A 10,788-nucleotide genomic window follows, 5' to 3' on the forward strand; every position below is an offset into this window, starting at 1 on the left:
TTGTTTTTGTTTATGAAAAGAAAGGTTTGTATTTATCATAAACTGAAAATCACTGTTCGTAATGCGGTCTTTTTCACATCATTTCAATTGTCCGTGATGCGATTACTTATTTCATGTTGGGCAATATGCGTTGTATATATAGGAATTATATTTTTAGATGTGAATTCTCATCTCTAGAAAATATCTTATCAATATACACAAAAATTAAAAGAAAACAAGCAATTAGCTCATCACAAATGGCGAATTAGTACCCCTTTAAAACTTGAAGAAAAAAAAGACCAATGCTACTTCTTCAGTGTTAGGTATAGAATGTTTTCATTTGGATTTCTCCTCATGATCTTAATTAAGTTTACTCTTCTTTGTACCTCAATTTCCTTGAACAACAAAATTGAGGAAAGACTTAGAAGCTACGAAGTACCAACAACTTACACAAATATAAACAAATGTGTTTGAATTAAACTTCATACGTTAGTGAGATCAAGGACAACATCATGAAAATAATTCAGGAAGATGATCTATCTACATTTTCTCATTCCCATTAGGAAACCGATTACTTGCCAATTGCCATCGTAGTTTATGTCGTTATCGAGGTATTTCAAGGTCTGGTCTCCTATCAAGAGCTTCACTTGTTGACTCATCTGGAAATGCATCTGGATAAGTAGCTAAAATTCTTGATTTCATGCTCCTGATGAAAAAAAAGAAAAGGAAAAAGAAATTGGTGAACTAACAAACTAGAGAGATATGGCCATATTTGGCCATGATCTTCAAGGCCATAAGGATAAAATTTCAAAAGTTTCTTGTAGTGAAATAAGATGCAAGAAAGAGCAGAGAGGATGGTATAATTCCGTCTACTACAACTAGTGTGGGTGCATTACAACAAAGAAGAAACTTGAAGACTCCAGATGGTAACCATTTCATTTTTCATTTTTGGTTTTTGAAAATTAAGTCTATTTTCTCTCCATTTCTTACTATGGTTTGCATCTGTTTGAAGTTTAGGGGTTGATTTCTAAGCCAAATTTCAACGAATAAAACTTTGGACATGGTAGAACAAAAGCACCACCCAAAATCATAAACAATAATGAAAAGAATTCATGTGTCACTAAAACCAACGATCGTCACCATACCTTATTTTCTGAAATATGTAATCTAGGTCAGATTTCATAGAGTTTAAAAGACGAGTATTTCTAGATAGATCTCCAGAAACTGCAGCAAAGCAGTGCTCCGAAAACTCGTTGAAATGAGACAGGACTGCATTGCTATCCTGCAATCTGCCCAATCTGCAATGAGAGATTCAATGGAACAATCAATGAATAATAATAATAATAATAATCATAATAAATTTTACATATTCTTCAAATTTCATAAATGAAAAAGGTATATCAAACAGTTTGACGATCAAGTTAGTACAGAACTCAATTTGGATCCTAATTTGTCAAAGTTCCCCTCTATTTTTGAGAGTGATGCTGGTAAGCAGAAGAGTGAGAAACAGAACTTACATGAGATGTTGCAAATGGTTGAGAGAGTTCAAATCATCATTATTCATCAAAGTTTTGAACTCCTGAGAGAGCTCCTCAGAGGCTACTCTTATCGACTCACCCTCTGCCCGCTGTTCCATTGTCTTTATAACAACCCCAAATTAGCATTTAAATTAGGGAGTATTATCAAACTTTATAAACTATTTAAACACAGGCACAACGACAAAACTAAAACAACGAAAGTCCTCCACTTTTCTACTAAAAGAGGAACAATCTAAAACTTCCCAAATAAAAATTATTAAACCAAAGGCACCTGACACAATCAATCAAGTCCCAACACATGAAGAAAGAACATTCAATTTTAATATACCTCTAAGAACAACCAAACTTTTAAAACAGTTTAACAGACTCCGACTCTGCTAAAGCCTCTTTATAAGAAACCTTGGGGAATGGGAGTTTCTCTCAACCCCAACTCTATTCTCAAGTTCACCTCTTGTGATAGTGATAATCGTAGGAGATCTAATTTACTTTACTTTTAACACTAGTACAACTCATTGTTTACTTCATGCTTAATTACTTCGTCTTTTCAATCAAATTGATGACTTTTCACCTACTTCTCTAGTTCTGATTTCCGCCCAAAGTCAAAAAGTCTTTAACTTTGCTAATACTTTCGAGGATTTACCTTCTTTGAAATCTATACATAAACTCATATCATTCTAGACTAAACTATGCAATTCCAAACTCAAACTATGTCATTCTAGGCATCGTATCAAGTTAGTAAATCCATGAACATATATACATGCATGAAGTCCCAAATAAAATAAAAAATCATTCTAAAATACAAAATTTCCAAATAATCTTCCTCAATTTTGTTTGGCTCTTGGGCATTCCAACAGTAGTGTCACTTACCTCGAAATTGAATCTCAACTAATATTCAAAAAATCTTCCTTTAGCTGACTGAAGCCTCAATTCACACGTAAATCATAAGCTAGAATTACTTTCAATATTTAGGGCCTAACCCCATTTTGATTAACCTTGAAAGTCTCTAAATAACTTACGGGCTGTACAGCGACGACCACCAGTGATCTGAGGCTGGGAGGCTGGGTGCGTATGAATCTGCGACAAAGACGAAATCGAGAGGGAGAGAGAGACGGTGGGGAGGGGGGGGGGGGGGGGGGGGAAGGGGGGGCAAATATCCACCGGCGAAGGTGTGGCCGGCGGCGCGCGTGGTTGAGAGGCTGGCTGCACAAGGTCCTCGGAAGGGGATCTGATCGCTTAAATTAGTGAAAAAAAATCTAATTTTCATTTCTTGTTTGTTTGTTTTTTTTTTCCTCTTTTTAATATATTCAAATATAATTTTACAAGGTGTTTTTTAAAAAATATAACAAATCGGTAAAATATTTATAGAGCAATTTTTAAAATAGAAAAAGTCTGCAGACCCACGATGAAAAATACAAAAAATGCTATAGTCAATTAACGATTAATCTGTCACACGTGCGCATGAAATTCTTCCTTTAAACGATCATAATAAACAGTCGTGTAAGAAACAATACACCATCATGTAGGAAATAATATACAATCGTGTAGTTTTTTTTAATTATGAAAAAAATACTTCAAATTTAAATGATTGTGTTGACCACGCTAAACAATCGTGTTTGACTATGATAAACTATCGTTTACATTATATTCACACAATCATGTAATTCTTTTTAAACGATGAAAAAAGTCGAAGACCCACAATGAAATATACCAAAAATGTTCTAATCAACTAGCGATTAATCGTTCACATGCGCACATGTAATTCTTTCTCTAAACGATCACAATATGCGATCGTGTAGGAAATAGAATAATTAATATTTAGATGAAGTTCAAAATTAATTGTAAACGATCTTGAATATTCTTAAGATTTAAATAGAAGACTGAATCATTTAAAAATAAAAGAAAGAAAATTTAGAAGAAGAATTGAAGAAGTCTGGAAGAAAAGATGAATAGATCGCAAAAAGAATAAAGAAAGAGAAATGACGAATTTATGAAAATATTTTATTGGTTTCACGAGCTTTTTACTTTTGTTAATATTTTTGTGTATTTGTTACATGTATGAAAATTAATTTTTTAGTTATATAATATAAAATATACACAATATAAATCGAAACGTATTTAACAAATATATAAAAACATATACTGTCTAATATAAATCAACTTCGATGCAATGAAACTTTATATCTTTCGAATGTTGTTCAAATCTATCGTGCTTTTTCTCATTTAAGGTCTTGATCTAAATGACCACGTCGAATCAAATTTAATCCAATTATATTTCTAGGTAAATGTTTTGGTGGGAAATGTCAAAGTATACCTTTTGTGAATTTTTTCATTCTCACTCCTAACTATTGAGAAATAACCATAATTGTAGGCTAGAAACTTATCTTTATTCACTTATTGGTAACTACAAAACAGTACAAATTCTAACATGTGTGATTTGCATAGAAAATGGTCAGAAAGGAGGAAATGATCCATGTTGTCCTGCTTCATTCTTTTGAGGGTGTCATGGTGCTCTAAGATAATGTCGTGATGCTTAGCTACTATCTTCAAACGTGGTGGAGCGTCAAGAGCTAGCACCTCCTCGCTTTCAAGCATCGTGGAGTGTCATGTACAACATTACAATACAACATATATATAATGCATCAGGTTATGGTCTCTCATATAGTATATTTCTTTGACAATGTTTGATCAACCCATTTATATCTATATTGCATAATTTTCATAAAGACCATATATCTAACACCCCAAGCCTAGTATTCGGATCAGGATTTGGAATTCGGATCCCCAATATTTTCTGCATCCCCTGCGATCTGGCAACATCATTCTTACTTGTCTAAGGCTTATTAGGTGAAAGTCATCCCCACAAATCAACACAAGTCCTTTCAACATGCTTTGTTCTCACTCACATACAACTTAGAAAAATTTTCAAGAACTCACCCAACATATAATTATTCTAAGCTAAGTACGCTTAACTTTCATGTCCTCAAATCACTCTCATTCAAAGATGTGATATCGGTTCATTCATGTCCTTCTAAATTGAGGGTTTTATGATATACATATAAATTTGAAAAAGTTTGATCCATTTCATTTCATAAAACAACGATATATCAATATAAATTTACAATTATAATAAAAAAAGTCTAAGAAGATTCAATATATTCTTACGAATATAATTATCATTTCAAATAATGTAAAATAATATTTAGTGATTTGCCTACATTTAAATAACCGTAGGCAATTATTCACTATGGTGACAATGAATGGAAATCGGTTCAATAAGTAGAGACATAACACGATCTTTTGTTTCTTGGTATCCCATGCCATGTCCATCGCCATATTGATACATGCATTGAGCCATTCTAGCAAGATTTTTAGCTCTCTCAATGAACACTCGAGGATAAACAGAATAATTATTCTCGAATTCAGTCTTATTTAACTTTTTCCACGTCTCATCAATCAAATGCCCTATATATTCACGTGCAATATTCTCTGAAGCTCCTGTGTCGTTCATGTAACACTGTATTGATTTTGGAACATCACCTCTTTCTAATTCATCCTAAATGAAATTATTTTTCCATCACAACAATAAATTAATCATACACCGAAACAACAATAAGTTAAAATTTTATATCAAGACCATGATTCAAAGTGATCTAATAATAGTTCACGTACCGATGATGTTCCTAGATCATCAGCAAGTCGTAAAATTGTCGATGACCAACGAATCATATCAACATATTGTTTCAAACTCTCCATATTTTCAAGTGTTGGAGATGTGACAAAAACATATGCATGAACTAATATAGCTGGTCCTGAAATTGAAATCCATGCATTATCTAAATATTCTTCCAATGTTGGTTTATAATTGGTGTGATACCACTTTGCCTCCAACATATAACTTTTGCACAAATCTATCCACTGCAAAGTTTAGAATTATTCATAACATGATTAATATTATTGGAGTGATGTAAACCAAATGCCTAAAGTTTAAAAGGTTTTGCATAAGTTAAATGATTCATACTGCTTTCTTAAGGTATTGAATGACATTAATTCCTTTGTCTCTTAGTGCTTCAAAACCCATCTCATTTATAGAGTTGTGAAGAGCAAGAAAACATATTTTCATATAGTCAGGAAGCTCTTCCATTGCAGCAACATCCCACCTATAATTAATCACAATTTTAAACATAAAATTAAATAGTTATAGGCACTAAAGTTGTTACGCATTAAAATCATTTAAAAAGATTAGATTGTTATAAACTAAAGTTTGGAAATTAAATTATTTATTTTCATCGAACACTCTAAAAAATTTCAGTTATATAAGTGGACTTGGTATCGAAACAAAATTGATACGAAATTTTTCTCTTAACAAAGAAGAAAAACAGTAAAAAAAATTTCAAATATAATAGAACTATTGAGTACGTGCGTATGAAATAATCTGAAGTTCAGGATGTTACAACTTACCTCTCTACTGCGCTGGTAAAGAGTTCGAGCTCATCTAATGAGCCATAAACATCGTAGACATCATCTATAGTTGTTATTAGTGCATTAACTTTTGTTGTCATTCTTCTAAAATAAGAAAGTTCAGGTTCAAATCCAACACCCACTGTCCAAAAGAAATTCTCCATCAATCTATCTCTTGCAAAGCTCAACTTTTCCCCAAGTCCACTTCTTCTCCACCACCTGTGTCCATATAACGACAATATAATACAATGATAAGTTGATAAAATTCATCGTATCACATCAATTTAAACATATAACATAGATCTTTATGTCTAAATTATTATAATATATGTATGTATATTTTGATTTTGGCTAAATGATAAATTTTGTATCACCTTGATGCATATTTCAAATCTTGTTGGTGGATAGATTGCACCTTATTGAAATCAAGTTTAGCAAATTCAAGAAGAATAGGATTCATATCCACTTTTCTCTCATAGATATCAATGAACCATCTTGTCTCCAATCTTGGCATTCTCCAATGCAAGGGAAGCTCTAATGCATGTCTAACGATGGCTACTTCATTTTCATCCTTGCTTGATTTCATGTATTTTTCTAAATATTCCCTTGTAAAATGTTTTGCTGTCTCTAAAATGTTCTCGCCTTCTATACTTAAGAATGAAGCTTCGTACAAATATAACATTCCTTTTAAATCTTCGTACAATTGTACATTGAAACTTTTCGTCTCGTTAAAAAAGAAGGGATTAAAAATATCTGCCATTAAAATAAAAAAAGAAAGTTTTTGTTAAATATAAAATAAAATATATTGCAACATCACGAGAGTATCAAATCATTTTGTTGTTGAATTTATTAGACATCAATTTCAGACATGAAGTGACATTTTCTTACATATCATAAAAAATTTAAATTAAAATGTAATTATGGTAAATGCAATACTAATAGAGAAGTTGTAACATATATATCAACATCATGGGGTAAGAGTTTGATTCTTGAGTGCTCATATTGATAAGTATTAGGGGTGTAAACGGGTCAGATTGAGTTGGGTTGGGGATATTCTCAATCCAATCCAAATTTTCGGGTTTGTTGGGTTGATAACCTAAATAATCCGAATTGTATTACTAACATTGGGTTAGGTTAGGTTGTCTTGTCAGATTGTATTGTTTTTTTTTTAAGCGATGACTTTTAAATTTGATACACGAACTCAAGCCTTAGTTGCACCGAAATGTCCTGGGATGAAAGAATTTTGTCTTTAAATTCATTCGATCTTGAGTAAACATTGCCCCAAGATGCTCAAGGATGAAATAATTCTTCTTTTAGATATTTGATCCCGGGCCTTAGTGGCACCAAGATGACTTGGGGATTTTATATATATTATTAATTCGAGTTGAGTTGGGTTGATTGCACCGAATTTTTCAACCCCCAACCTGAGATCCAACCCAACTCGAAAAAAACCAAAATTTTCATCCCAACCCAACCCACATTTTAAACTAACCCAACCCAACCCATATAATATGAGTTTGGTAGTCCAAGTTGTTGGGTTATTCGGTTGGACTTACATCCCTAATAAACATGATCTCTCGTGAAAAATCTAAATGCAATTATTGCTAATACAATTAATATCAATAAGTACCTTGTGGAATATTGAATCCATGTTGTCTTAGAAGTCTAAATTCAAGAGATGTTGCATAGAGATTATTGCATTTCCAATCGTCATTTTCACAACACTTCTTGTATGTTGTTGTCAACATATCTTTAATCTCATTCTCGAAATGGTATGAGATGCCAAGCCGTTGTAAGATATCAATAAACTCGAGTTGCTTTAGAGGATCGTCGTTAGCTATTTTGTTCATGACGACTCTTACCTCTCCCTTTAACTCATTAAACCGTCCTACATATATTTCTCCCTACACCACAACATGCATGTCCACAAGTTATTTTCAATTATTTTCAAATTTTAGTACTTATATATACCATTTTAATTGAGTTTCACCCCTAAGTTCTTGTGGTTTTTATACCTATTTAATTTTCTACTAATATTTCGAAAAAACCATCCTAATTTATTTTACATTGCAGTTTCAATATTTAATTTGTTTTAAGATAAACTAAAATTAAAATTCAATTATTTCTTAAATAAAAAGTCAAACTCCAAACATAGAAAACTTTAAAAACAGATAACTAAATACAAAATTGTTATCAAACCAACCCTAAACAAATGGGCTATTTTCAAATATAGCAAAATGAACAAAATTTTTTTTTACAAAATTTAAAATAATATCACAGTTTATCTATAATAGATTGTGATAGATGACAAAAAAATTAGTTTGTCTTAGTCTATCATAGATAAATTTTGATATATATATTTTATATTTGTAAATATTTTTATATTTTGTTATATTTGTAAATATTTTAAAAAGTTTTGTTGAATTTAAAGATTCTACCATCTCCATACCGCAAATTCACTGCTTAATGATTGAATGAACTCGTGCTTCCAAGTAGGAGGTTGGTAATTTCCCGATCGACGTACAATAGTCTGGCTACACATTCTTGCACCACTGGTTACATTATTCATCACACGAGGGACAAATAAGGAGTTGTGATTAAAAGAATAGACTCGTTCGACAACAGAACTTGCTGGGAAAGAAGTGAAATAAATTTGATGAAGAGCCATTGATAATGGAAAACACCAAAACTTGTAAGCTATATAGCTGATGAATATTGAAACTCAAAAGCTTTGTGTAATTCTTTGAGAAAAACGAACTATATATATATAGGGAGAGGGAGAGAGGGAGAGAGGGAGAGAGGGAGAGAGGGAGAGAGATGATTCGAACACTGTCATGTTCTTGCATAAAGTGCTTTGATTTGCTTTTGATTATAATATTTATTATGTTCCCATTTACTTTTACTAAAGAATTAATTAATTATTTCCAACTTAATGCGTATCTAATACTTTTGGATTAGATTTTGTATGTCACTGCCCTTATCTTATTTATTATATTTATAAAAGTTATCTGACATGTTTTTGACTCTTAATTTGTTACTTTATATAGGAACTTACGTAAATATAACAAAACGGTAAATTATTTCGGCCCGTGTAACAAAGTTCATAAAGTTAGTCATTTTTTAAATATTTCAGGTTTGTCCTTTCATATTTCTTTTCTTTCTCGTGATTCGTCTTCTTCCTGTTATTTTTCGTCTTCTCCATCTTCTTCTACGATTTCATCTTTCTTCTTTTCTTCTTTTCTTTTTTTCCTTTTTTGCGATTTCTTTTCATCATCTTTCTTATTTTTCAATTCTTTATTTATATAGTTTAATCTTTCTATCGTTTTTCTTCTTTCACTCTTCGTTTTTTTTCGCTTCAATTTCTTTCCATCGTCTTTCTGCTTTTCCTCTTTTTTCTTTTTCGCTGTGATTTCTTTTCATCGTCTTTTTTTACGCGTTTACATTTGGGTAACCAAATCTAAACGACTGTGTAAAACAAAATAGCAAAATCTAAAATATCGTGTACAAAGAATCTTGAAAAAAAATCATTTAGATTGAAGTAGCCAAATGTAAACGATCGTGTAAAAAAAATAAAAGATTGTGTATAAAGAATCTTGAAAAAAAAATCATTTAGATTGGAGTAGCCAAATGTGAACAATCGTTTAAAAAAAGTAAACGATCATGAAAAGAAAATAAAAGATCGTGTATAAAAAATCTTGAAAAAAAATCATTTAGATTGGAGTGGCCAAATGTAAACGATCATGTAAAAAAAGTAAACAATCATATAAATAAATCTAAACGATCGTGTAGAGAAATCTAAATGACCGTGTACCAAAAGAATTTAAAAAATCGTGTACCAAATTTAGAAAAAAAAATCATTTAGATTTGGGTCCCCAAATCTTAACGAACGTGTAACAAAATTAAACGATGGAATTGAAAAGATAAATTGTAGCTATATCTAAACGATCGCGTTGTAGCCATATTTAAACGATCGCGTATAAATTATAGTCATATCTAAATGATCGCGTTGTAGCCATATCTAAATGATCGCGTATATATTGAAACAATATCTAAACGATCATAAATATATTACGCGCGTGTTATTGACGGCGTAGTTGATGGGGCATTTTTGGTATTTTGCACGATGGGTCTCTAGGCTTTTTCCCTTTTTGGAATTGTTCAGAGTGTAAATATTTTGCCGCTTTTTTATATTTTTAAAAAGACCCCTCTTATTTAATATATTATAAAAGTAATTAGACATGTTTTTTACTCTTAATTTGTTTTATTTACTCTTAATTTTCGTTCTATTACCTTTTTAACAAATGTGATTTCCTAACAATAATAGATAGTAATATACATCAAAGGAAATAGTCAAAAAGGATAATTTTGACAAAATATTTACAAAATATTGGTGGATACTGGTATGCTTCTATTAGTGACAGTGACATTGATAAACAGTGATATAAGTTTATCAATTACTATCATTAATAGAATCTAAAATTTTGTTATATTTTGTAAATATTTTAGTTTATTTTTACTATATTTGAAATAATCCCTACATTAATCACTCTAATATATAGATAATAAAAGTTTGTTATATTTGAAAATATCTCTAAGTTGAACTGCTTTTTTAAATAAAGTTTATTACATAATATCATTTTTACAATAAATTTGTAACGACATTTTTATAATATTGGAAAATATATATGACATGTTTTGTCATTAAAAATAATTAAAAAATGAAATTCATTATATAATAAGCATTTTCACTTTAAATTTTAGAAACACATTAACCTTATTGTATTGTCTTCTATCAAATTTATTATTATCTAAA

The 10,788-nt window shown here is 30.8% G+C and overlaps 2 protein-coding genes across 4 annotated transcripts; both read right to left on the reverse strand.

Annotated features, from left to right (window-relative positions):
• Window positions 1–425: 425 nt before the first annotated feature.
• On the reverse strand, window positions 426–2,779 carry LOC103499662 (uncharacterized). 2 transcript variants are annotated; one of them, XM_008462702.3, is made up of 4 exons: window positions 2,534–2,779; window positions 1,497–1,618; window positions 1,125–1,277; window positions 426–685 (listed from the first exon to the last, which is right to left on the reverse strand). In XM_008462702.3, the coding sequence occupies exons 2-4, from the start codon at window positions 1,613–1,615 to the stop codon at window positions 583–585; spliced, it is 375 nt and encodes a 124-aa protein (XP_008460924.1). In that variant the 5' UTR covers window positions 1,616–1,618; window positions 2,534–2,779; the 3' UTR covers window positions 426–582. The 2 variants fall into 2 exon arrangements, with proteins under 2 accessions (XP_008460924.1, XP_008460925.1); XM_008462703.3 differs by having other exon boundaries at window positions 2,385–2,705.
• A 1,891-nt stretch (window positions 2,780–4,670) lies between these two features.
• LOC103499663 (terpene synthase 10-like) lies at window positions 4,671–8,815 on the reverse strand. 2 transcript variants are annotated; one of them, XM_051091595.1, is made up of 7 exons: window positions 8,425–8,815; window positions 7,606–7,879; window positions 6,350–6,728; window positions 5,976–6,194; window positions 5,536–5,674; window positions 5,187–5,432; window positions 4,671–5,060 (listed from the first exon to the last, which is right to left on the reverse strand). In XM_051091595.1, the coding sequence occupies exons 1-7, from the start codon at window positions 8,641–8,643 to the stop codon at window positions 5,022–5,024; spliced, it is 1,515 nt and encodes a 504-aa protein (XP_050947552.1). In that variant the 5' UTR covers window positions 8,644–8,815; the 3' UTR covers window positions 4,671–5,021. The 2 variants fall into 2 exon arrangements, with proteins under 2 accessions (XP_050947552.1, XP_008460926.2); XM_008462704.3 differs by having other exon boundaries at window positions 4,671–5,070.
• Window positions 8,816–10,788: the final 1,973 nt, after the last annotated feature.

The sequence above is a fragment of the Cucumis melo genome, chromosome 11 (assembly GCF_025177605.1).
Source record: "Cucumis melo cultivar AY chromosome 11, USDA_Cmelo_AY_1.0, whole genome shotgun sequence".
In the NCBI taxonomy this organism is placed as follows: Eukaryota; Viridiplantae; Streptophyta; class Magnoliopsida; order Cucurbitales; family Cucurbitaceae; genus Cucumis; species Cucumis melo.

What these genes read in the sequence shown, in the direction of transcription:
- LOC103499663 (XM_008462704.3), bottom strand. Translation starts at nt 8,643, where the DNA reads ATGGCTCTTCATCAAATTTATTTCACTTCTTTCCCAGCAAGTTCTGTT. An exon ending in TGGATTCAATATTCCACAAG is followed by an intron (nt 6,729 to 7,605) that starts GTACTTATTGAT and finishes TTTTAATGGCAG; the next exon opens with ATATTTTTAATCCCTTCTTT. An exon ending in TTCAATACCTTAAGAAAGCA is followed by an intron (nt 5,433 to 5,535) that starts GTATGAATCATT and finishes TAAACTTTGCAG; the next exon opens with TGGATAGATTTGTGCAAAAG.
- LOC103499662 (XM_008462702.3), bottom strand. Translation starts at nt 1,615, where the DNA reads ATGGAACAGCGGGCAGAGGGTGAGTCGATAAGAGTAGCCTCTGAGGAG. An exon ending in AACCATTTGCAACATCTCAT is followed by an intron (nt 1,278 to 1,496) that starts GTAAGTTCTGTT and finishes CTCTCATTGCAG; the next exon opens with ATTGGGCAGATTGCAGGATA. An exon ending in TACATATTTCAGAAAATAAG is followed by an intron (nt 686 to 1,124) that starts GTATGGTGACGA and finishes TTTTTTCATCAG; the next exon opens with GAGCATGAAATCAAGAATTT.